Source organism: Bufo bufo, chromosome 1 (genome assembly GCF_905171765.1).
Source record: "Bufo bufo chromosome 1, aBufBuf1.1, whole genome shotgun sequence".
Taxonomy (NCBI): Eukaryota; Metazoa; Chordata; class Amphibia; order Anura; family Bufonidae; genus Bufo; species Bufo bufo.
The window spans coordinates 626769225-626796713 of record NC_053389.1 but is presented as its reverse complement, the minus strand read 5'-3'; the positions used below and the strand labels follow the sequence as shown (position 1 = coordinate 626796713).

At 45.9% G+C, this 27489-nt stretch overlaps 1 protein-coding gene across 1 annotated transcript in view; it reads right to left on the bottom strand.

Moving 5' to 3' along the window:
- The window catches only part of SORD (sorbitol dehydrogenase), a 90060-nt gene that overhangs the window by 48696 nt on the left and 13875 nt on the right, over positions 1-27489 (bottom strand). Inside the window, exons 2-4 of the mRNA XM_040413825.1 lie at positions 16978-17193; positions 11934-11967; positions 5741-5905 (exon numbers count right to left, since the gene is read on the bottom strand). Coding sequence (XP_040269759.1) covers positions 5741-5905; positions 11934-11967; positions 16978-17052 — 274 coding nt within the window. The 5' untranslated portion in view covers positions 17053-17193. The remainder of the gene's footprint in view (positions 1-5740; positions 5906-11933; positions 11968-16977; positions 17194-27489) is intronic.

Sequence of the window (27489 nt, the reverse complement as noted above, 5' to 3'; positions counted from 1 at the left end):
GACCACCAGGACAATAAGATGATCTGGTCTCTGGCTGCAGTCTGGCTCTGGGGACTCCATTGTCACTCTCTCCCCCCCTCCTCCCTTGTCACTCTGCCCCCCCTCCCTTGTCACTCTCTTCTCCCCCCCCCTCCCTTGTCCCTCTCTTCTCCCTCCCTCCCTTGTCCCTCTCTTCTCCCCCCCTCCCTCCCTTGTCACTCTCTTCTCCCCCCCTCCCTCCCTTGTCACTCTCTTCTCCCCCCCTCCCTCCTTGTCACTCTCTTCTCCCCCCTCCCTCCCTTGTCACTCTCTTCTCCCCCTTCTCCCCTCCCTCCCTTGTCACTCTCTTCTCCCCCCCTCCCTCCCTTGTCACTCTCTTCTCCCCCCCTCCCTCCCTTGTCACTCTCTTCTCCCCCCCTCCCTCCCTTGTCACTCTCTTCTCCCCCCCTCCCTCCTTGTCACTCTCTTCTCCCCCCCCTCCCTCCCTTGTCACTCTCTTCTCCCCCCTCCCTCCCTTGTCACTCTCTTCTCCCCCCCTCCCTCCCTTGTCACTCTCTTCTCCCCCCCTCCCTCCCTTGTCACTCTCTTCTCCCCCCCTCCCTCCCTTGTCACTCTCTTCTCCCCCCCTCCCTCCCTTGTCACTCTCTTCTCCCCCCCTCCCTCCCTTGTCACTCTCTTCTCCCCCCTCCCTCCCTTGTCACTCTCTTCTCCCCCCTCCCTCCCTTGTCACTCTCTTCTCCCCCCTCCCTTCCTTGTCACTCTCGTCTCCCCCCTCCCTCCCTTGTCACTCTCCCCCCTCCCTCCCTTGTCACTCTCCCCCCCCCTCTTTGTCACTCTCATTCTACCCCCCCTCCCTTGTCCCTCTCTTCTCCCCCCTCCCTCCCTTGTCACTCTCTTCTCCCCCCTCCCTCCCTTGTCACTCTCCCCCTCCCTCCCTTGTCACTCTCCCCCCCCCCTCTTTGTCACTCTCATTCTACCCCCCTCCCTTGTCCCTCTCTTCTCCCCCCTCCCTCCCTTGTCACTCTCCCCCTCCCTCCCTTGTCACTCTCTCCCCCCCCCCTCTTTGTCACTCTCATTCTACCCCCCTCCCTTGTCACTCTCATTCTACCCCCCCTCCCTTGTCACTCTCATTCTACCCCTCCCTCCCTTGTCACTCTCTTCTCCCCCCCTCCCTCCCTTGTCACTCTCTTCTCCCCCCCTCCCTCCCTTGTCACTCCCCCCCTCCCTCCCTTGTCACTCCCCCCCTCCCTCCCTTGTCACTCCCCCCTCCCTCCCTTGTCACTCCCCCCCTCCCTCCCTTGTCACTCCCCCCCTCCCTCCCTTGTCACTCCCCCCCTCCCTCCCTTGTCACTCCCCCCCTCCCTCCCTTGTCACTCCCCCCCTCCCTCCCTTGTCACTCCCCCCTCCCTCCCTTGTCCATCTCTTCTCCCCCCCTCCCTCCCTTGTCCCTCTCTTCTCCCCCCCTCCCTCCCTTGTCCCTCTCTTCTCCCCCCCTCCCTCCCTTGTCCCTCTCTTCTCCCCCCCTCCCTCCCTTGTCACTCCCCCCCTCCCTCCCTTGTCACTCCCCCCCTCCCTCCCTTGTCACTCCCCCCCTTGTCACTCCCCCCTCCCTCCCTTGTCACTCCCCTCTTGTCACTCCCCCCTCCCTCCCTTGTCCCTCTCTTCTCCCCCCTCCCTCCCTTGTCACTCTCTTCTCCCCCCCTCCCTCCCTTGTCACTCTCTTCTCCCCCCCTCCCTCCCTTGTCACTCTCTTCTCCCCCCCTCCCTCCCTTGTCACTCTCTTCTCCCCCCCTCCCTCCCTTGTCACTCTCTTCTCCCCCCCTCCCTTGTCACTCTCTTCTCCCCCCCTCCCTTGTCACTCTCTTCTCCCCCCCTCCCTTGTCACTCTCTTCTCCCTCCCTCCCTTGTCCCTCTCTTCTCCCCCCCTCCCTTGTCCCTCTCTTCTCCCCCCCTCCCTTGTCCCTCTCTTCTCCCCCCCTCCCTTGTCCCTCTCTTCTCCCCCCCTCCCTTGTCCCTCTCTTCTCCCCCCCTCCCTTGTCACTCCCCCCTCCCTCCCTTGTCACTCTCTCCCCCCCTCTTTGTCACTCTCATTCTACCCCCCTCCCTTGTCACTCTCATTCTACCCCCCCTCCCTTGTCACTCTCATTCTACCCCCCCTCCCTTGTCACTCTCATTCTACCCCCCCCTTGTCACTCTCATTTTACACCCCCTCCCCCCTTGTCACTCTCATTTTACACCCCCCCTTGTCACTCTCATTTTACACCCCCCCTTGTCACTCTCATTTTACACCCCCCCTTGTCACTCTCATTTTACACACCCCCTCCTCCCTTGTCATTCTCATTTTACACCCCCCCTTGTCACTCTCATTTTACCCCCCCCCCCCTCCTTTGTCACTCTCATTTTACACCCCCCCCCTTGTCACTCTCATTTTACACCCCCCCCCCCTCACTCTCATTTTACACCCCCCCTCACTCTCATTTTACACCCCACCCCCCCCTCACTCTCATTCTACCCCCCTCCCTTGTCACTCTCATTCTACCCCTCCCTCCCTTGTCACTCTCATTCTACCCCTCCCTCCCTTGTCACTCTCATTCTACCCCTCCCTCCCTTGTCACTCTCATTCTACCCCTCCCTCCCTTGTCACTCTCATTCTACCCCTCCCTCCCTTGTCACTCTCATTCTACCCCTCCCTCCCTTGTCACTCTCATTCTACCCCCCCTCCCTTGTCACTCTCATTCTACCCCCCCTCCCTTGTCACTCTCATTCTACCCCCCCTGTCACTCTCATTCTACCCCCCCCTCCCTTGTCACTCTCATTCTACCCCCCCTGTCACTCTCATTCTACCCCCCCTGTCACTCTCATTCTACCCCCCCTCCCTTGTCACTCTCATTCTACCCCCCCTTGTCACTCTCATTCTACCCCCCCTTGTCACTCTCATTTTACACCCCCCTCCTCCCTTGTCACTCTCATTTTACACCCCCCTTGTCACTCTCATTTTACACCCCCCCCCCTCACTCTCATTTTACACCCCACCCCCTCACATTTTACACCCCCCCCTCACTCTCATTTTACACCCCACCCCCCCCCTCACTCTCATTTTACACCCCACCCCCCCCTCACATTTTACACCACACCCCCCTCTCATTTTACACCCCACCCCCCCCACTCTCATTTTACACCCCCCCACTCTCATTTTACACCCCCCCACTCTCATTTTATACCCCCCCACTCCCCCTCACTCTCATTTTACCCCCCCCCCTCCCTCTCATTTTACACCCCACCCCCCCCCCCCACTCTCATTTTACACCCCCCCACTCTGATTTTACACCCCCCCACTCTCATTTTATACCCCACTCCCCCTCACTCTCATTTTACACCCCCCCCTCACTCTCATTTTACACCCCACCCCCCCTCACTCTCATTTTACACCCCACCCCCCCTCACTCTCATTTTACACCCCTCCCTCCCTTCCTTGTCACCTCTAGTGTAGCGTGGCCGAGCTCTGTTCGGTCCGCGGTACAGGAGCATTTGTTTCTTGTACCCGGCCGGACTGAAAGGAAGTGCACACTAAGTGAGCACTTCCTGTCAGTCCGGCTGGGTACAGGAAACAAAAGCTCCTGTACCGCGGACCGAACAGAGCTCGGCCACGCTACATTAACAACAGCAGTAGCACAGAGCAGACACAGCAGGCTGCGCAGCACTGAGCCGGAGATTCTTTAGAGCGGCAAGCGCTCAGGAGGCGCAGCATGAGGGGCGCCGCCGGCCGGCCGCCCAAACTTATATAACCAACTTCTTCTTTTTTTTTTTTTTTACACCGCAAAAGGGCGCCCCCTGCTAGATGGCGCCCTAGGCGACTGCCTAAGTCGCCTTACTGGTGGCGCCGGCCCTGGACGCCATTAGTTGCCATGCTTGTTTCTGTCTGGTATTCATGGAGGGAACATTGACCAGCCTTTGTTATGTTCAGGAATAGTGATGAGCAGCATATGCAATATTTGAATTTGCGATATTTCGCACATTTGTGGCTGAATATTCACCATAAATTTGCAAATTGGAGAATTTGTGATCTTCAGTCATTATTTACTTGATTGCGAAAATCAGCAATGTAATATATTCGCAATAAAAATTTGCAATTAGAATATTCGCAAACATTAAGGGGTAGGCAACTTTCCTATTGGTTGCTAGGGATGTTGCTAAGTGCCGATATTCGTGATAAATTCGCGATAAGAATATTCGCAATCAACACTATTCGCGAATACTAATATATAGCACTATATTCTAAATAATCTAAATCTAAAAATATTTATCCCATACGGCAAAAAAAAAATTTCTAAATGGCCGATTCAATGTTTTCCCACCTCCCACAAAAAATGAAATAGAAAGTGATCAAAAAGTAATTTTTGTTGTTTATTTTGTATGTTTTTTTTTTTTCAGTTTGAAAACGCAAAAAAAAAAAACAATACATATGTGCTATCGCCTTAATTATACCGACCCGGAGAATTAACATGTCCGTTTTACCGTATAGGGAACTCCGTAAAAACAAAACCCATAAAACTGTTGCGGAATTGTGTTTTTTTTCCCCTCATTTGGAATTTTTTCCAGCTCCCCACTACATCGTATGGAATATTAAATGGTGGAATTAGATAGGTCAACTTGTCCCACAAAAAACAAGCACTCATGCATGCTATGTTAACGGGCTTCTGTCATCAGAAAAATCGTCATGTAGCTGGCTGACATTAGCGATGTGCTAAAGTCAGCAGAACATAACTGTATGACTTATATCTCCCTGCCTGCCGCGGTTCGCGCTAAATAATGACTTTTATAATATGCAAATTAGCCTCTAGGTGCTAGTGGGGCGTTGCTGCAGCACCTAGAGGCTCCGTCCTCTCACCGTTTGGCACGCCCTTGTACAGGTGATTGACATCCTCAGTCTCCTCCATGCCTCGCAAATCCCGCGCCATCCATTTTAGTATTAGGCGCAGGCCCAGTGAGTGAAGGACGGCAGCAGGCGAGCGTCCTTCACTCACTGCGCCTGCACCTAATACTAAAATGGACGGCACATGCGCGGGGTTTGCGTGGCACGGAGGAGACCGAGGATGTCAATCACCTGTGCAAGGGCGCGCCAAACGGTGAGAGGACGAAGCCTCTAGGTGCTGCAGCAACGCCCCACTAGCACCTAGAGGCTCATTTGCATATTATAAAAGTCATTATTTAGCACGATTAGTGGCAGGCAGGGAGATATAAGTCATACAGTTATGTTCTGCTGACATTAGCACATCGCTAATGTCAGTCAGCTACATGACGGTTTTTCTGATGACAGAAACCCTTTAATGGAAAACAAAGTTATGACCCTGGAAAGGCAGGGAGTGAAAAACAAAAATGAAAAAACTCCAGAGCTGAAAGGGTTAAAGATCTGCCATTGTTTTCCAACTTAGTATTGCAAAAACTGTCTGATATCATACTAACATTTCTAGGGTTACTAACACGTGAACTATTCAAAGCAATGCTTTTACATATGACTAAGGCTATGTTCACTTTGCTACACCAGGAAGTGCTCCAGAAGTATAGGTGGAACATATACCAAAAGAATGTCCACTTGGCGTATGACTGGGTGATATGCATTTGCATATGCTAAATGTGCAATGAAGAATACATATTAGCAAACTGTACCCAGAGGGTGTGAATATATGCAGATTCCATTTTGTAAATCAGAAAACTGATAATAATCTAACATCTCAAGAGTGTAGCTGTGATTGTGGTATACCTGGTTTCAGGTGAGTCACTGAGGATCCTACTTTTACCACTGTGCCTGAGGCTTCATGTCCGAGAACCATAGGGTTTTTCACTATGAAATCACCAATACGACCGTGTTGCCAGTAATGTACGTCTGATCCACATATTCCAACTGAATGCATCCGCAGTAAGACCTCTACAAGTGAATGGTGTTAAAAAATAGGTTTACTTTGGTAGATCTCTAAACCATCACTGTGTCCATGTACTGATTTACAGTGGCGTCTCTAGCTTTCAAATTTTGGGGGGGGCACACTGGGGGCCAGGACAAAAGTAGGGGGGGCAGCTATAACAACTATACATTTACACAAGTATGCTTAGAAATGCTGCGATACTTTACCCAATACCTAAAACCGCAACAGGGAAGAAAAGTCCTGCTGTCTGTGTTTTTAAAAAAAAAAAAAAAAAAAAACAATCACTCAGATTTCAACATGTCCTAGTTGCCTGTGGATGACACTTTTATAGGGAGGGGGATCTGTGGATGACACTGCTATGGGGGGGATCTGTGGATGACACATACCGTATATAGCATCTTATGCTATATGTGTCATCCACAGATCCACCCCATGACAGTGTCATCCCCCTTTCCCCCTCCATAACAGTGTCATCCGCAGATCCCCCTCCCTATAACAGTGTCATCCACAGATCCCCCTCCCTATAACAGTGTCATCCACAGATCCCCCTCCCTATAACAGTGTCATCCACAGATCCCCCTCCCTATAACAGTGTCATCCACAGATCCCCCTCCCTATAACAATGTCATCCACAGATCCCCCTCCCTATAACAGTGTCATTCACAGATCTCCCTCCCCGCCACTCACAGGAGTGTACATTTGACATTTCTAAACTGTAATCCATATCCTGCAGTAACTTTAACTTTAAATCAGGATTCAGCGGCCGCTCATCTCTACTAGTACCTTAACCTTACACCACTCGGCTAGCTTCGGTAACAGGGCCAAGCTACAGCCTACAGGCACTGCCTCTTAGTTGTTACCGAGCGAGTGCTGATTTCTGCAGGTCAGAGGTTACGGATTACAGTTTAGAAGAAATGTACACTCCTGTGAGCGGTCCAGACCAGTGGTGGATCAAGAGCCTGGTCTCGGGAGGGGCACTTCCAGATTATTTTCTGTCCGCCGCCACAGAACAAGGGTGCTTATAGAACAGACTACACAGTGTAGAGGTATACTGTACATTGTGTGGCACAGTGTAGAGGTATACTGTACATTGTGTGGCACAGTGTAGAGGTATACTATACATTGTGTGGCACAGTGTATGCTATATGTGTATAACAAACATATTTCACATGAAAACTTACAATTACTTGGCTTGGCCCTTGGGGATCTCGGACGCCACTTCACCACTTTGGCCGGGGGCTCGGCGGAGCTGATGTTGTATTTTATCCTAATGAGAAAGATTTCATAATAAGGATTTGGAGAAGGGGCAGAGCAGGGAGAGACTGGTGCTGCTACTAGGGGGTCATACCATGGGGGAGTAATAAAGCCCTCCATAATGCCCCCCCAGTAGAAATAATTCTCCTTAGGCCGAATGCACACTGCCGTGTTCCGTGGCAGAGAGCGGTCCATGGTATGCCGGGCTGGATTCCTGTCCAGAGCAAGAACGCATGGCGTCATTTGTTGCTATGGCGCCGTGCGCTCCTGCTCTGAACAGGAATCCAGCCCGGCATACCACGGACCGCTCTCGGCCACGGAACACGGCCGCGTGCATTCGGCCTTATAATGTGACAATGCAAAAAATCCCCCCTTGTAATGCCCCCAGTTGAGCTAATGTCCCCCATAATGTGCCAGTATAAAATACCCCTATATAGTGCCCCCAGTAAATGCCCCCATAGTGCTCCTCTCCCCCCTTCCTCCTAGTGCTCCCCATAATGTACCAGTATAAAATGCCCCATATATCGTGCCCCAGTAGATGCCCTCAGTGTCCCCCATAATTTGCAAGTATAAAATACCCCTTCTTAGTGCCCCCCGTAGATGACTCCTTAGTACTCCTCTCCCCCCTTCCCCATAGTACCCACCATAATGTGTCCCAGTATAAAATGCTACTGTACAGAGCCCCCATATAAAATACCTCTTCTTTGTGGCCTCAGTAGATGCCCCTATAGTGCCTACCAATAATGTGCCAGTAATAAGTTCCCTCAATAACGTGCCAGTAATAAGTGCCCTCAATAACGTGCCAGTAATAAGTGCCCCCCATCACTTGCCAGTAACAAGAGCCCCCCATCACGTGCCAGTAATAAGAGTCCAGCCCCCCCTCAGGTGCCAGTTATAAGAGCCCCCCCAATGTTCCAGTAACAAGAGCCCCCCATCATGTGCCAGTAATAACCCCCCCCAATGTGCCAGTAATAAGCCCCCCCAATGTGCCAGTAACAAGAGCCCCCCTAATGTGCCTGTAAAACTATTTAAAAAAAACAACAAACACTTATACTTACCTCCATGTCAGCGATGCGATGCAGGCCTCTTCCGGCCTGTGTCCCGCGCTGTATGGTTCAGGCGGCGTGATGACGTCATCGCGCCGCCTGCGCCGGCCTCTGATAGGCTGCGGCCTAGTGCCTGCAGCCTATCAGAGGAAGGGGAAGGGACACGCCTCTCCCTCCCCTGCCCCGCCGCAGCACAGGCAGATGACTATGGAGATGAGCGCAATGGAAGCGCTCATCTCCCTGTGCCCGACTGCGGCGGCTCACTTAGGGGGGGCATTTTAGTTGGGGGGGTCACAGCGTGATGTAGGGGGGGCCGTGGCCCCCTCTGGCCCCCCCTGGCGACGCCACTGCTGATTTATGGTAGTAATGATGTGTATGTCTACACTGACAAAAACTAAACCGCTTGAGACACAACTGACTAAGGGCCTCTGAGCCCCCATCTCCATGTGCTGGACCCTTTACCCATGTTTAAACTGAAAGCTTGATTTCAACAATGTTTCACATTATTGCAGGTCTTTTAGAGCAATCATATTATTGCGGATTTATTTATTATAATGTAAAACATATAATTGCATAAGAGGCGAAATTGTATACCGATAAATAAAAGAAGCATTATTCATTTCACCAGTCCCCTGCTGCTGCCGGGATGCTTTCCAGGTCCTCACTGGTCACGGATCAGCATGCAGGGATGGATGGAAATGCCCAATCAATCCCTTTCTCCCTGAGGCAGGTAACTGCTATGGCCAGTGGTTGGCTGAGCAGGCCCCTCCTGCCAATGCCTATGTGCTGAGCCCAAAACCAGAAAGTGGAGACCAGTGGGGATCCAGCAATCAACAGAAAGGCAGCAGCGGGGGATCAGTGAAGTGAATTAGGATACTTTCACACTTGCGGCAGAGGATTACAGCAGGCAGTTCCGTCGCCGGAACTGCCTGCCGGATCCAGCAATCCGGATGCAAACTGATGGCATTTGTCAGACAGATCTGGATGCGGATCCGTCTGACAAATGCATTGAAATACTGGATCCATCTCTCTGGTGTCATCCTGAAAAACGGATCCGGTATTATTATTTTTTTTTGCATTTTTAAAGGTCTGCGCATGCACAGACCGGACAGCCGGATCCGTTTTGTCAGAACACTTAATGCCGGATCCGGCACTAATACACTTCAATATAAATCAATGCCGGATCCGGCAAGTGATCAGTATTTTTGAACTGAGAGAAAACTTCAGCATGCTGCGGTATTTTCTCTGTCCAAAAAACATAAGAGGGACTGAACGGATGCATCCTGATGCATCCTGAACGGATTGCTCTCCATTCAGAATGCATTAGGCTAAAACTGATCAGTTTTTTTCCGGTATTGAGCTCCTGTGACGGAACTCAATACTGGAAAACCAAAACGCTAGTATGAAAGTACCCTAATGCTTATATTATTTCAACACTGTTCTGCCCCATATCTAAAAAAAAAAATATATATATATCCCACCAGACAATCCCTTTAAAGGGAACCTGTCACCTGTACTATGCTATCTGAGTGCAGTATAGTGTAGTGGCAGACCTGCTGATTACAGCAGTATTTCACTTATAGGATGGCAGTCAGTATTTTTAGAGTACTGGCAGTGCTGCGAGGGAGAGGAGTCCCATGAGGCTTTCTGTCCCCGCTTAGCATGACTGACATGGTAGGAAACCCATCAGTCATAGTCTGCAGGCAGGGAAGGGCGGGGGCTGCGAGTCTAATTGGACTCTTCTCCCTCGCAGCTCTAGTATGCCCTGCAGGGCTATACTAATCAGTAGTCTAGAAGTACTGACTGCCATTCCAGACCACTGAAGGCAGCACAAGTGACAGGTTCCCTTTCTAGGGGCTGTCCCATTAAAAATATTTAATATTATTCAAACTAGCACCTAGATTTAAATACTTTTGTAATTGCTTGTAGTTAAAAATTTAGTATAGTCAATGAGTTATTAACTGAAATCTATCTGTATAGCGCCACCTACTGTTGGCTCTTTTTCTAATTTCTCTGCCCTGCTCACGCAGATGGAAGCATATACTCAGTTCCATCCTTCAGCTACAATAGAAAGGACACACCCTCTGTGAAAATGCACACCCCCTAAGCTGCCAGCTTGAAATAAATCTAGCAGAACAATTGAAGCAATGACCGGGGAGATCTCTGGATTGAAAAAGACCACGTAGGGTCGAAACGTCGCACATTTTGGTGAATAAAATACAGAATGTTTAAAGAATTCAGAGTGCTGCGGTCTCCTTTGAACACTGGAGGAACTACAGATTGGTACCCACCACCGCTGGCACCATCACCGTATTGCTCAACTCAACAAAATGAAGTAGCAAAATACCAGTACATATATCAAGATTTATTGTATTATCATTAAAAAACATATATACCGTACATATACAAAACGTGGAAACAAAATAAAGTGACAACGTGCGATAGTTAGCATCCCTCTAGCTAGCATCTAGTGGTGTCATTAGAGGGATGCTAACTATCGCACGTTGTCACTTTATTCTGTTTCCACATTTTGTATATGTATATATGTTTTTTAATGATAATACAATAAATCTTGATATATGTACTGGTATTTTGCTACTTCATTTTGTTTAGTTGAGTATGTAGAGGAAGTACACCTGTGTACGCACTTGCTATATTGATCCAGTTGAATACCATCACCGTATTGGCAACTTTTTCCTTAAGTGCTGCTACAAATTTTCTATTTTTATAGGTTCATGGGCTGGATCTAAGTTGGCTAGTACTGATGATATTGGCTTTTCATTTTTTTACATTACATCATGGCATAACTCCTTTAAAGAAAAACTAAATAAAATTAGCATTAAATGGTCACTAATTTTTCAGACAACATAAATCAGTATTACAAGCGATCATAAGAAACTTTGTAATATGTCTTATCTGAGAGAAATGTCTAGTTCTCATGTTATTATGAGCTGTTTACCTCCCCCTTCCCTTGCTTAATGCTTTTCTCTCTGAAATATGCTTTGATTATATCCAGGACAGGAGCAGCTTATAGAAGGAGCATATTACACATGTCAATACAAGTCTATGGAGAGGGGAGGCAAGAGAAGTTAGCAGAAGCAGATTGAGACAAGACTCCAGGAGAGATACCAACTAGATTGCTGCAGCTAGATAGCAAGTTTATATATCAGCGCAAATACTTTATTCTGAGAGGGTAAAATAAGGTTAGGAAGCAGATTCTCCTCTACTTCCTGTGTGCAGTGGAGGGCAGCTAATTTCCAACCACCACATCTAGGAGAACTGCAAACTAGATATTCGACATACACAGGGGAAATTGATAAAAATGGCAGATACAAGTCGTACTATGGGCAGAAATAGTGTTATTTCTTATGTACACTCACTGTACTATTGATGTCTACAACATTTGCTAAAAAGTTAGGTATGCTTTAAGTACCATGGACCGCCAGCTTCTAACACTGATGGTCTGCTCTGTGTTTCTAAAAAGAAATAAGCGGATGAATATATCAAATCCAGTGGATGTTCCTTTATTGTTTCTATTAAGTGGTATAATGTAGCTGGCAGATTTAAGTAATGTATGCCACATGAGTCTGCCCGTCAGCTCCATTCACTGAACTAGATCTTAGTGCCATATATGAAGGGAATTGGTGGTCTAATGATATATTAATCATCATGCTATTTTAAGCATTAAATGATCTTCCACTATACTATTACATTGATGGGAATAAACACTCACCGCTTGCTCCTGGTTCAGGTACTGGACGATTTTCCTATTATCCAAAACAAAGAATGTTTAATTATTTCAAAAGAAATAAATAGTGAGAGACATTTACCAAAATATACACGCCATTAATGTGGTGTAACGCCATATTTGAGCAACAATGTATGCCTTTTTACTTTTTTTTACAAGGCAGACATAGCAGAGCTGGAGAGGGTCCAGAGGAGGGCAACTAAAGTAATAACTGGAATGGGGCAACTACAGTACCCTGAAAGATTATCAAAATTAGGGTTATTCACGTTAGAAAAAAGACGACTGAGGGGAGATCTAATTACTATGTATAAATATATCAGGGGTCACTACAGAGATCTATCCCATCATCTATTTATCCCCGGGACTGTGACTGTGACGAGGGGACATCCTCTACGTCTGGAGGAAAGAAGGTTTGTACACAAACATAGAAGAGGATTCTTTACGGTAAGAGCAGTGAGACTATGGAACTCTCTGCCTGAGGAGGTGGTGATGGTGAGTACAATAAAGGAATTCGAGAGGGGCCTGGATGTATTTCTGGAGTGTAATAATATTACAGGCTATAGCTACTAGAGAGGGGTCGTTGATCCAGGGAGTTATTCTGATTGCCTGATTGGAGTCGGGAAGGAATTTTTTATTCCCCTAAAGTGGGGGAAATTGACTTCTACCTCACAGGGTTTTTTTGCCTTCCTCTGGATCAACTTGCAGGATAACAAGCCGAACTGGATGGACAAATGTTTTTTTTCGGCCTTATGTACTATGTTACTACTATGTTACTTCTCTTGCCACTTTCTATAAAAGTGTTAAAAAAGTAGGAGGGGATTAGTGTTAGGGGTGTGGCCACCTGCTGACAGATTTACTATCATTTACACCAGCTTGTGTAGATTTGAAAGTCAGGCGCACGGACTGCCTGGAAACGCACCAAATTTATTAAGAGGACTGTGCCTTTGGCGTATTGTGCAGCGTTCTGCCACTTTCACATAGCCGGTGTTTGATCAGTTATTGTTAGCCAAAACCAGGTACGGGTCAAAAACACAGAACAGGTGCAGATCTTTCCCTTATACCTTACTGCTGTTTAACTCTTGGTTTTGACTCATAATCACTAATGGAAATCACTGATCAATCACTGACCAAATACTTACTGCTATAAGAATGCTTAGACTGGTGTTACAGGTTTTTATGCTGGTTTTTATGCAGTTGTTGAAGTCAAAGCCAGGATTGGATTCAGAAGGTCTTTTCTTTATACATGTTTTCTACTTACGATCTGTTTCTGGCTTTGTCTTCAAAAACTGCATAAAAAATCTGAACCTGTAAAGCCCCAGTCTATCCTTCCCCCCCAGTATTTTACAATCCCACCCGTTCTCCTTCTGCAACAGTGAGGTACTGGGCTCATAACTCCCGAAGGCTTTGCTCGTGTCTCTGTTGTGTACTCCGCTAGTCTGTCTCAGATGCTGAGGTGGGGTTCTGCATAGGTCTACTTGTAATTTTTATATTCTGGTAATTATCATGTTTGGAATCTAACCCCTCTGGTTCATATATGCAAGGTACATGATATGCAGTACCTTATTTATACCTTCTACAGATTAAGGACACTGAGGGGGACATTTATCATTTCAGATTGTTTTCACGTCACTTTTAAGTCTGGTTTTGTATTGTGTGGTTGCACCAAATTTGGTGCACAGTTTTCATGTATTTGGTGCAACTGCATTGTGTTGTATGACTAAAAAATACACCGGTGTCGTAGACAGTAAATGTGCCATAATCCAGGTCTAATCTCACTTTTCTGCCTTAAACATAGACCACTTTCAAAAGTGGTGTGTCTCCTAAATGTTGCAGAAATGGCACAAAAAAAGTGGTTTGATAAATATCCACCTTAGTATCTTTTTTAGGGCTTATGCACATGAGCGTACTTGCTCAGCGTGCGTGCTGCACACTGTAAATGTACAGGCATCAGCCGTGTGCTCTCCGTCTCAGTGATGCGGACCCATTGACTTGAACGGGTCCGCATACGCCATATACGACCGAAGATAGGACTTCACCTATCTTTTTGTGGTGCAAAGGCACAGATTTGAAGCACTACTAAGCGCTTCTGTGGGCTTCTGGTCTGTGCCTCCGCACCACAAAAAGATAGGACATATGCAGCGACCGGGCCACAGGGGCAATATGTGTGAGTTATGGGGGGCCGATGGGGGTAGTAGCAGTTTGACTCCCGGTTAGTAGCGCTCCCTGGGCCGGTGTGCAGTGAATGGAAGGACAGTACCAGTTCCTTCAGGGCACACTCTGTTGTCTAGGGACTCCTGCCAGACAGTGGTCGAGGTGTCCTTGGTGGTATGGGGTTAAGGTGCTGTGGAGGAAGAGTCTCTGGTGTTCTTGACACCAGCACCATAAGGTGCAAATAGGTGATAAGTTTGCACAATAAGGAGACCAGTTCTCTTAACAAATTCCCAGTACTTTACTGAAGCTGATCCAAAGGTCATCAATGTGCTCAAAAGTCATTTACAGCAAGGTGGCTTCTACAAGGGCTCAAGGTAGTTCCCAGAAGTTGCATAAGGGGTAGCAATCAATCTTTCGCCCTTGTTTCTCCAGGCTGGAGGGATATACTATCTCTGCTGTACTGTATAGTCATATACTTCTGTATCCTCTCTAGGAATATTATCTCCTGACAGGTGGACTTTCTGTCTTTGGGTATGGTGGGCAGCTGGTAGCTTAGAATCTCTCCACCAAACGCAAAGGAGACTAGAGCCTGATAAATGACAATTACCTTCCTTTGCCAATATTCTCACTAACTCTCCGAGTTGCCTGGATCTTTTGTAATCTTTCCCTTCTATGGGCTGGTACATAGATCTAACTCTGGAGTTTTGCTAACTCTGCAAAATGGCTGCTGAGGTGCAGCTTTTTCCCCAGACATCACATTCTTCTCCTCCTCCTTCTCCAGAGAGCAGGGCAGAGTCAGCATTGAGAGGTGTGTTAGAACCTCCCCCTCCCTGTGCAACTTTATGGGAACTCAGGCACAAGCAAATTTTCATGAAACCCAATCACAGTATTAAGCAGTGTGTTTCAGGACACTGCACATGTTCCTTCTTGTATGTTGTAGATTGCCGACCCATTCAAGTCAATGGGTTCGCATCCCTGGTACGGAGTGCACACGTCAATTTTCAGTCCGCAGCACGGGCACTGAGCAAGTACACTTGTGTGCATGAGTCCTTAGAGATATTTTGACTGTATTTCTAGACAGGATTTTATATATATATATATATATATATATATATATATATATATATATAGTGTATTGTACTAATTATAATGGCTATATAATGGGCTTTTCTCATTAGCGACACTCTCTCCGATGAAGCTGCACAATTTATGGCAGTGACAAAGCAGCGCTGTATGGTATTTGTTTTCACTGTTTTTCCAACTTGTGCACTTGTACTTTATTTGTTTTTGTTCATGTGATGTCGCATCACTTATGAATATATATGCAATGAATATGGGGCTTAAATAGTATCTATTCTGTAACTCCATTTGGAGCTTATATATGAAATCTCTTTATGAAATACCTTTTATTTGCCTGTTTTATTGGTGTATTTTACCTCTTTCTTAGTTTTTATTGTAAACAGTGCTGTGGGGGAAGGTTCTCACATATATGTTTTTATGAGATCTTCAGGCTTTAGTGACGTTTTTAAATAGTTTTTAAAATCGTCAAATAAAGCTTTATCAGTTTGAATTCAATGTACTTTCTTTCTTTTCATCCTAGGTCATGCAAGTACAGGTAAATCTTGACAAGGCTGCAGCACTTAGAGTGCAGTTGTCTTTTCGATAAGCCATCAGCAGGGGTGCCGAGAGTCTGGCCCCCTCTGATCTGACATTGAGGGCCTATCCCGAGGACAAGTTATCAATACTCTGAGGCTGGAATACCCCATTAAGGCAAGCTTCATATCTGTTGAGTTCCAGTGTAGGAACACAAAAACTCAGCACTTGATGGACACCAACAGCATCCTACAGACACCACTGATTATAATGCAGTGGCATTTTGTCCTGCTTTTTTGCCAAAATCTCCTAACAGAACCTCTGCCTCAAATGTGACCTGAGTCTGAGCAATGAAAGAAATTTTACAGAGGACATCAAATATCCACGAACAAATGATGGGGAAAATTTATCGAAAACAGGTGTTTTACCCTGGCCATTGAAATCTCCATTGCCAGAAGATGCAAATAATTTGTGATGAGGAGCAGGCCTTATCATAAATTATACGCGCCTCCGGCTGTCCGTTTGCCAGAGTGAAATCAACGGCAGCTGGGAGCTGAAGTATATTTCTGTCTTCATTTGTGCCTGAAAACAGGAGCAACTGAAGAAAAATGTGGCAAACCTGCTGGTCCTGTCCCCTTTTCAGAAAGTGACGAGGGTGGCATAGAAAGGGCACTTGTGAAAATATCTGTTGCAAGTTGCGTTCAAAAAGTTGTAAACATGTGGGTTGCAACTTTTTTACGCCACTTTACTGGCCCAGGGAGATGATAAATCTCCTCCTAGGTTCTCAAAATTCCTTTAAAACGTTACTTCCAGAGTCAACATTTGAACAAAGTCGATTATTACATAGACGAGTTAATGATAACTGAGTGACTAGCCATGACTGGAATACGTAATCTGTATGGATAGAGAATGGATTTCTTAACAAACATATTAAGAAGCCCTCTAATGTTTCAGAAATAAGATGAGGTGAACATGGTTAGAAGAAAGCGTGTTTCTGGTATTGCACCTCAGGAACAGTCAGGGTGTAGGAGATAAAAGCCTGAGCCCATTGGTGAGAGGACATTGTTCCTGGACAAGCTCTTCATATAACCCATTAATCAGCTCTACTCATTCAGAGGCCTACAAGGAAATCCCCTATTACCGTTGGTAGACAAAAGTGCCCTGAGATATTTCTTACAGCTTTCTAGTACTGTATGTACAGTAAATATTGAAGATGGAAATTAATCATAGACAACTGAATACATCATACTGGACTTTGTACTAGTCGTGGATGAAGTTAGCTTACCAAACGAAGATCTCCAACCCCATGGACTACAACAGACAGGTTCTCCACAGCCTGACCCAGCTTTGTGGCTGCCATAGCTCTATCCTGATGGCCTCTCAGAAAATATGTCCCTGCTTTATCAGTTCTGCTGATTTTTGTTGCACATCAAAGAGTCGGGTTAAAGTTTAATCTGAGCCTTCTGTTTGTCAGATTTGGCTTTAGCTTTTGATCCTGGTCCTAAAACAGAAGAATGTTACTTTCTGCTTAGTAGGAGGAAATTAGCATTTATAAGAGTCATGAATTAATATGTAAGTTATCTGTTGCCAACATTCTGGCAAATATTAAAAGTAAAAGTGTTACAACACTGAAGGCTCCTGCTGTATATAAAGCGCCTTTCATTAACTTCAAAGGAAAATAAAACCGCCAATATTAAGCTGTAAATTTCGATCTGCCATCATATGAGTCAGTGTAACCCACAGTGCAAAATTCTCCATTAGTGATACCTATTAAAAGTGTCAAATTATGGTGGAAGCAGACTGCCATGTAAAGGTCAGCTTTTGTCTTCTGCAAAAATTCCAGGTCTGTAAGGTTGGAATACCACTGCAGCATTGGATTGCGTTTATGGACAACAGCACCGAGGATATTACATGCCGTTCTCCCAAAGTCAAAGCGGAACAACTACAACACAAACACACCAAAATCTGCACCAAAACTGAATCAGATCTGCATGTGTGAATCCCTTTTACTCTGCATCCTTTGCAGCTGGAATTTTGATGTGGATTCCAAGGTGTCCACTTCCACGGTTTTCAATGAGAGGCCACTTTGACGTTCCTGCAGCTGGCAGTTTAAAGCCGTGACCGCGCCAAGAAAGGACATGTCCTTTCTTGCTGCCGTGCCCGGACAGATGCCACTGGAAGCCATGGTGGCTGTCCGTTCACAGCTTAGCTCCATTCAGTGGGGCTGAACCGTGAGCAGGTCCACAGAATTCAATGTGAAAAACCTTGTCAGAAACCACAGCAGTTTCTGCCAGGGAATATGCAGCATATTTTGTCATGTGAACATACCTTATGGGTGACTTCACACACACTATGTTTGCAATGTTTTAAACACTTGTAAAATAACACCATGCGTTTCAAGCCTTTTCAGCTGCTGTTTTATTCTACAAGCATTTTTTATTTTGTAACATTTAAAACATGCACTTTTACAAGTGCTACAGAGAAACCTATGGGGTAGAAAAACGCCAGAAAAAAAAATAAAAAAAACTCAACACTGCAAAAATGACAAAAACTCTCTATGTTGACTTTTCAAATAATTTTCAGCAAATGACAGTACCAGCAAAGTGTATGACAATTCACAAATTCTCAACCACATGCTATGCAAGGCCGAGTTCACACTTCAGTTATTTGTCAGTTATTTCCATCAGTGACTGCAAATGCGACAGAGGCGAGTATGAGTTTTGTTTTTTGTTTTTTAATGCCCACTTGGGGGACATTACTAGCAGACTGCCCGCAACCCCTGAAGATGCCAATGAGTTGGCGAAACATGTCGGGGCGGCAGCATGTGAAAAGTGTTTAAACAGTGTGCGCACCCTTGATGTGGCTGCATTAGAATAGCTGTATTATCTAGAAGGCTTTAGTTAAAAGGGTACAGACAGTATTGTTCCTCACCGTTACAGATTGCATTGCACCGCAAGCAAATAGCGCTAGTCTATTCCATAGTGCAAATAGTAGTCTCTAGGGTGGCACATGAAAATTAGAGGAATGATTTTATGATGAGAAATAAATGTTATGTTTTAAGATGACAAATTAGTAGCACATGTAGCTAAGACAATTAGTGGTCCTCCGGACCTTTTGTAAATAATCATGGTTAAAGTGTCTCAACATGTGTGAATGGGTGAGTTTTGGCAACTTATATTAGGGATAGGTGGGGACGCGAATCCCAGAAGGAAATGAAACTAAGATTTCTACACATTTTCATAAGCATTATTGTTGTTTACTTTTAAGAATTTGTCTAAACCCATCTTAAAACTGTCCACTGTTTCTGCTGTGACGACGTCCTCTATAACACAGCTTCACAGTTCTTACAGTAAAAAATAATTTGGGAGGACATTACTCAAAAGCCTGGTAAGAACTATGGGGGACATTACTGGGGGGCAATGTGGGGGATATTACTGGGGAAAGCACTGTGGGGTACATTTACCACTAGAGGGACACTATTACTTCTGTAGGGGCACTGTGGCAGCATTATTGAGGGCACTCTAGGGGAATTTTTAATACTGGGGACATTACTGCTGACACTTGGGACTAAGGCACCTCAGTGGGCATTACCAAGGCATTTTTTGAGGGCACTATATGGGGCATTACAGCAGGATTTTTTGTTCAGGGGCATTATTACTGGCAGCACTATAAGATAACATAATGCTTTAATAGTCCCACCGTGGGGAAATTCATGTGATACAGCACCTCGAAAGCCAAAGCAGCACAGAGTACACAAACTCCAATATAAAGACATTACAGTGACAGTATAAAAAGTAAAAAACAAGGGGTATAAATATCACAGCTTAACAAATTCAATCTCTGAATAGAATGATAGCCGCAGAAACATAGTAGGTGAAGAGTGCAGTCTATCTTTGCTTGGGTCAGTGTTGGTTGTACAGCCTATAACAGCAACAGGGAGGAATAACCTCCGATAGTGCTCCTTCTCATACTTGGAGTTAAGCAGTCAGTCAGTGATGGTACTGCCCAATGCTATCATGGTCTCATGCATGGGATGGGAGTTATTCTCCAGCATGGAGATCAACTTGGGTAGTATCCTTCTATCAGTTACCGCCTGCACTGGGTCTAGGAGCCTCCCCAGGACAGAGCTGGCCCTTATAATCAGTTTTTCAAGTCTCTTCCTTTCCCTGGTTGAGATTTTGCTACCCCAGTAGGCCACTCCAAAGAAGATTTCTGATGACATTACAGAGTTGAAAAAGACTCTAAGTACCCTCTGCACTCCAAAAGCTCTCAGCCTCCTAAGCAGATCGAGCCTGCTGTGACCCTTCCAGTATAGTGTGTCGATGTTATTTGCCCAGTCCAGCGTATTAATGAGGAACACCAAGGTACTTATTAGTGTTGACTATCTCAATGTCCGTCCCCTGGATGTCCATTGGTTTAGGAGGATGTCTGTGCTTGTGGAAGTCCACCACCATCTCCTTAGTCTTCCCAGCATTGATCCTAAGGTGGTTCTGCTGGCACCAATCCACAAATTCCCAAGTCATTTGTCTGTACTCCATGTCATCCTTGTCTGTGAGAAGGCCCACTATTGGTGAGTCATCAGGGAACTTCTGTAAGTAGCAGCTAGATGAGTTGTACCTGAAGTGTTCAGTGTACAGTGTGAATAAGAAAGGAGCAAGAACGGTACCCTTAGGGTGCCCCTGTACTAGAGATCACAGTGTCTGACAAACAGTACCGGACTCTCACATACTGAGGTCAGTTTGTCAGGCAGTCTAGGATCCAATTGGAAAGATGGTGGTCCACTACAACAAGATCCAGCTTGCATCTTAGTGGCCTTGGTTGTTTGGTGTTTTTCCAGACTTCATTAATGCTTTTCTTCACTTGCTCCTTCATCTTCCCCTTATATCTTACTTCCCCCTCTCTGATTTGACGCCTCAGCTGCTTTTGCGCATCCCTCAGCTTTTCCTTGTCGTCTGACCTAAAGACTTTTATATCAGGGTTAATCCAGGGTTTTTCATCAGAAAAGCACCTCACCATTTTTGTGGGTACCATGTTGTCCACACAAAAGTGATGTAGTCTGTTATGCAGTGTATGAGACCTGCCCGTTTCCTCCCCATAGGAATCCTGTAGTTTTGCCCATGCAGTTGTGTTGAAACAATATCCTCACTGTACAGCCGACCTTTGGTTCTCTATGTACAAGTGGTTTGTATACAGGTCGAAGATACACCAGATTGTGATCTGATCTTCCCAGGAGCGGTAGGGCTGATGGGTTATATGCCTCTCTTATGTTGGCAAAGAACAAATCCAGTGTTTTATTGACTTCAATGGCTTCGATCAATGCTGATTGCAGCACCTATGAGGCAAGACAGAGGGATGTGGCTCCCACTGTCTTTTCGATCGGAGCCCCCGCAATTTTATTTTTAAAACCGTGTGGGCTCAGATCGGTTACCATGCTGTGAAAATCCTATTCACCCTTATAGATCTCTATTAGGGTGAATAGGACAAGGGATCAAAAGATCCCAGGTTCTAGACCCCCAGTGTAAAATAGAACTGGCTTAGTTGCCCATAGTATCTAATCAGATTCCATTTTTCATTGTGGACAGCTTCTTAGGAAAATGAAAGGTGGAACCTGATTGGTTGCCATGGCCAACTAAGCCAGTTCTACTTTACACCAGTTTGATGAATGACCCCAATTATTTCTACTGGGGTCACTATTTTTTCAGCAGTATGTTATTTGGGGGCATTGGGGAGCACAGTGGGCACAGTACTGGAAATGGCACCAAGATGAAATTGTTGGGACACCAGCATGGGATTTTGTGTTGAAGAGGTGAGGAGGGTGATGGTAAAATTGAGAAATCTAACGTGTCTGTGTAACAAACTCTGCAGAAACGAGATGTGGCTGAAAGAATTTGTCATGGCGATCTGGGTCAAACGGAGGAGATGAGGAAGGAGAACATCTACACCACAGGTATGTGGCGCTGTATTCTCCTATATGTTTCATAGTGCTGGCAAGCAGTATGCTGTATGTAGTGCTGGCTCACTACTGTGACCTGCATCTAATCTCCTCCTTCAAGTCTTTATTATAATTATATGTATTTTACATTTTAAATTTGGCTCCTAAATTTTTCAGTTCAGGAGCCAAAGTCTGGAGCACTGCTATTCAGATATAAAGTATAATGTAAAGATTTAGTCCTGTTCTGTGTTTTCTACCCGGTTAAAGGAAATATTAATTATTAATATTTGGGATTAATATTAATAAATAGACGTAACCAGCTGTGCCTATTTCTCTCTCTCTCGGTTTCTCTAACTTTCCTGAACTGCGTGCCCTGGACTATGGCGGCGACAAAAGACTCTATGTACTTTATTTTAACTATAAAAAATAAACTATATTTATTAAAATATTACAGTTCACCATCAATTATTACTGATCTATATATATATATATATTTTAGGGGTGGGCGATATTGATAAAACTATATTTATTAAAATATTACAGTTCACCATCAATTATTACTGATATATATATATATATATATATATATATTTTAGGGGTGGGCGATATTGCCTAAAATCTATATTGCGATATAATTTTAACCACCTCAGCCCCCAGTGCTTAAACACCCTGAAAGACCAGGCCACTTTTTACACTTCTGACCTACACTACTTTCACCGTTTATTGCTCGGTCATGCAACTTACCACCCAAATGAATTTTACCTCCTTTTCTTCTCACTAATAGAGCTTTCATTTGGTGGTATTTCATTGCTGCTGACATTTTTACTTTTTTTGTTATTAATCGAAATTTAACGATTTTTTTTGCAAAAAAATGACATTTTTCACTTTCAGTTGTAAAATTTTGCAAAAAAAACGAGATCCATATAAATTTTGCTCTAAATTTATTGTTCTACATGTCTTTGATAACAAAAAAAAATGTTTGGGTAAAAAAAAAAAAATGGTTTGGGTAAAAGTTATAGCGTTTACAAACTATGGTACAAAAATGTGAATTTCCGCTTTTTGAAGCAGCTCTGACTTTCTGAGCACCTGTCATGTTTCCTGAAGTTCTACAATGCCCAGACAGTACAAACACCCCACAAATGACCCCATTTCGGAAAGTAGACACCCTAAGGTATTCGCTGATGGGCATAGTGAGTTCATAGAACTTTTTATTTTTTGTCACAAGTTAGCGGAAAATGATGATTTTTTATTTTTTTTTCTTTCTTACAAAGTCTCATATTCCACTAACTTGTGACAAAAAATAAAAAGTTCTATGAACTCCTTACCACACATTTGGGCCCCTAGAATGCCAGGGCAGTATAAATACCCCACATGTGACCCCATTTTGGAAAGAAGACACCCCAAGGTATTCAATGAGGGGCATGGCGAGTTCATAGAAATTTTTTTTTTTTTTGCCACAAGTTAGCGGAAATTGATTTTATTTATTTTTTTCTCACAAAGTCTCCCTTTCCGCTAACTTGGGACAAAAATTTCAATCTTTCATGGACTCAATATGCCCCTCACGGAATACCTGGGGGTGTCTTCTTTCCGAAATGGGGACACATGTGGGTATTTATACTGCCCTGGCATTCTAGGGGCCCTAAAGCGTGAGAAGAAGTCTGGAATATAAATGTCTAAAAAATTTTACGCATTTGGATTCCGTGAGGGGTATGGTGAGTTCATGTGAGATTTAATTTTTTGACACAAGTTAGTGGAATATGAGACTTTGTAAGAAAAAAAAAAAAATTCCGCTAACTTGGGCCAAAAAAATGTCTGAATGGAGCCTTACAGAGGGGTGATCAATGACAGGGGGGTGATCAATGACAGGGGGGTGATCAATGACAGGGGGGTCTATATGGGGTGATCACCACAGTCATTGATCACGCCCCTGTAAGGCTCCATTCAGACGTCCGTGTGCGTTTTACGTATCCGATCCATCTATCAGTGGATCCGTAAAATTCATGCGGACGTCTGAATGGAGCTTTACAGGGGTGTGATCAATGACAGGGGGGTAATCAATGACAGGGGGGTGATCAGGGAGTCTATATGGGGTGATCACCACAGTCATTGATCATGCCCCTGTAAGGCTCCATTCAGACGTCCGTGTGCGTTTTGCGGATCCGATCCATCTATCAGTGGATCCGTAAAATTCATGCGGACGTCTGAATGGAGCTTTACAGGGGTGTGATCAATGACAGGGGGGTAATCAATGACAGGGGGGTGATCAGGGAGTCTATATGGGGTGATCAAGGGTGAATAAGGGGTTAATAAGTGACGGGGGGGGGTGTAGTGTAGTGTGGTGCTTGGTGCAACATATTACTGAGCTACCTGTGTCCTCTGGTGGTCGACCCAAACAAAGGGGACCACCAGATGACCAGGTAGCAGGTATATTAGACGCTGTTATCAAAACAGCGTCTAATATACCTGTTAGGGGTTAAAAAAATCACATCTCCAGCCTGCCAGCGAACGATCGCCGCTGGCAGGCTGGAGATCCACTCTCTTACCTTCCGTTCCTGTGAGCGCGCGCGCCTGTGTGCGCGCGTTCACAGGAAATCTCGCGTCAGGACGCGCCGGCGCGTCCACTCGGAATCAATCAACCACCTCCAGGACGCGTCTGTGTGTACAGCGGTCCGGAGGTGGTTAAGCATGTGCGATATGCGATATACACTCACCTAAAGAATTATTAGGAACACCATACTAATACGGTGTTGGACCCCCTTTTGCCTTCAGAACTGCCTTAATTCTACGGGGCATTGATTCAACAAGGTGCTGATAGCATTCTTTAGAAATGTTGGCCCATATTGATAGGATAGCATCTTGCAGTTGATGGAGATTTGAGGGATGCACATCCAGGGCACGAAGCTCCCGTTCCACCACATCCCAAAGATGCTCTATTGGGTTGAGATCTGGTGACTGTGGGGGCCATTTTAGTACAGTGAACTCATTGTCATGTTCAAGAAACCAATTTGAAATGATTCGAGCTTTGTGACATGGTGCATTATCCTGCTGGAAGTAGCCAAGAAATCGAGACTCATCAGACCAGGCAACATTTTTCCAGTCTTCAACAGTCCAATTTTGGTGAGCTCGTGCAAATTGTAGCCTCTTTTTCCTATTTGTAGTGGAGATGAGTGGTACCCGGTGGGGTCTTCTGCTGTTGTAGCCCATCCGCCTCAAGGTTGTGCGTGTTGTGGCTTCACAAATGCTTTGCTGCATACCTTGGTTGTAACGAGTGGTTATTTCAGTCAACGTTGCTCTTCTATCAGCTTGAATCAGTCGGCCCATTCTCCTCTGACCTCTAGCATCCGCGGGAGGTGGGCGGTGCGGCAGGGGGGATCGCGATCCCCCGCCCGCCTCCTCTTGAAAATTCGTTAGTGGCCAGTGGTTATACCAGAGTGTCAGCACATTGCTGACACTCTGGTATAAACGGCTGACATCTGTGCAGATGTCAGCCGTTTAACCTTTTCCATACCACGGTCCGTACGGACCGCTGTATGGAAAAAGTTAACAGTAAGAGGGAGCTCCCTCCCTCTCCCATCGGGGGGCTGCTGTGCCTTTGCAGCCCCCCGACGGAGAGGGAGAGAGCCCCCAGACAGCCCCCCTCCTTACCCTTCCCCGTGTCCACAACTGTGCAGACGGGGAAAGTTCCCATGGCAACAGGACGCCTTCTCAGGCATCCTGCTGTCCATGGTGCTGAACAGATCTGTGTAAGGGTACTTTCACACATGCGGCAGGACGGATCCGACATGCTGTTCACCATGTCGGATCCGTCCTGCGGCTGTTTCGCCGTGCCCCCGGGCCGCCGCTCCGTCCCCATTGACTATAATGGGGATGGGGGCGGAGCTCCGGCGCAGCACGGCGGTGCACGGCTTAAGGCCGCCGGACTAAAATTACTGCATGTCAGGTTTTTTAGTCCGGCGGCTTTCTCCGTGCACCGCTGTGCTGCGCCGGAGCTCCGCCCCCATCCCCTATATAGTCAATGGGGACGGAGCGGGGGAACGGCGAAACAGCCGCAGGACGGATCCGACATGGTGAACAGCATGTCGGATCCGTCCTGCCGCAAGTGTGAAACTAGCCTGAGTAAAATACAGTACAAAACACTATATAGCAGGCATCCTCAAACTGCGGCCCTCCAGCTGTTGCAAAACTACAACTCCCAGCATGCCCGAACAGCCTACAGGTATCAGCCTACAGCAGGGCATTGTGGGAGTTGTAGTTTTACAACATCTGGAGGGCCGCAGTTTTAAGGATGCCTGCTATATAGTGTACTGTACTGTATTCTGCAGACATCAGACCCACTGGATCTTCAAGAACCAAGTGGGTCTGGGTCAAAAAAAAAGTAAAAAAAAGATTTTAAAAAAGTAAAAATAAAAAAAAAAACACATTTATCACTGATTAAAAATGAAAAAAATAAAATTCCCTACACATGTTTGGTATTGCCGCGTCCGTAACGACATGATCTATAAAACGGTCATATTACTTTCCCCGCACGGTGAACGCCATAAAAAAAAAAAACTATTAGGAAATTGAAATTTTGCCCACCTTACTTCCCAAAAAAGGTAATAAAAGTGATCAAAAAAGTCGCATGAACGCCAAAATAGTACCAATCAAATCGTCATCTCATCCCGCAAAAATCATACCCTACCCAAGATAATCGCTCAAAAACTGAATAAACTATGGCTTTTAGGTCCCTTTCACACGAGCAAGTTTTCCGCGCGGGTGCAATGCGTGACGTGAACGCATAGCACCCGCACTGAATCATGACCCATTCATTTCAATGGGTCTGTGTACATGAGTGTTGTTTTTCACGCATCAGTTTTGCGTTGCGTGAAAATCGCAGCATGTTCTATATTCAGCGTTTTTCACGCAGCCCTGGCCCCATAGAAGTGACCACCGTAAAAAAATAAAAATAAAAACGGTGTAAAAAAAGCCTTTTTTTGTCATCTTACGTCACAAAAAGTATAATAGCAAGCAATCAAAAAGTCATATGCACCCCAAAATAGGGCCAATCAAACAGTCATCTCATACCGCAAAAAATGAGACCCTACTTAAGATAATCGCCCAGAAACTGAAAAAACTATGGCTCTTAGACGATGGAGACACTAAAACATTTTTTTTGTTTTAAAAATGAAATCATTGTGTAAAACTTACATAAATATAGGGTTGTTGCGGGTATCGAAATTTCGATACCCAATCGATACTTTTGTCCCGGTATCGATACGATACCGGGATTTCCGTTTTTTCGATACTGGGCTGCGCTTCTGCGCAGTCTAGTATCTCTGAACATGAGCGCGCTGCTATCGGCGCGCTCATGTTCTCTCTCAGCAGCACGGGGAGAAGGAAGCTGTCCTCCCTCCCCCTGTGCTGCTGCCGCTGCCACCAATGAGAAGAGAGGGGCGGAGGAGGGGCGGCAATGAGAAGAGAGGGGCGGAGGAGGGGCGGCAATGAGAAGAGAGGGGGTGGAGGAGGGGCGGCAATGAGAAGAGAGGGGCGGAGGAGGGGCGGGCGCACTGCGCCACCAATGATAGGATTACTATCGGAGCGATGGGAGGAGACATCAGCTTCACTAGTGGGCGTTCCTTTTCCCTGCGCTGCGATTGGACAGCGCTACAGCCAGGGAGAAGGAACGCCCACTAGTGAAGCTGATGTCTCCTCCCATCGCTCCGATAGTAATCAGCAGCATGTGGAGCAGGAGAGGAGACAGTAATGGGGCACTGCGGGCGAACGGAGCGGCGCCCAGGACTAAATGGTGAGTGCTGAGACATCGCTGGGCGCCGCTCTGTGTGGCCTAATAGTGAAAGTCTGGACTCATATACAGTAGTCAGTCTT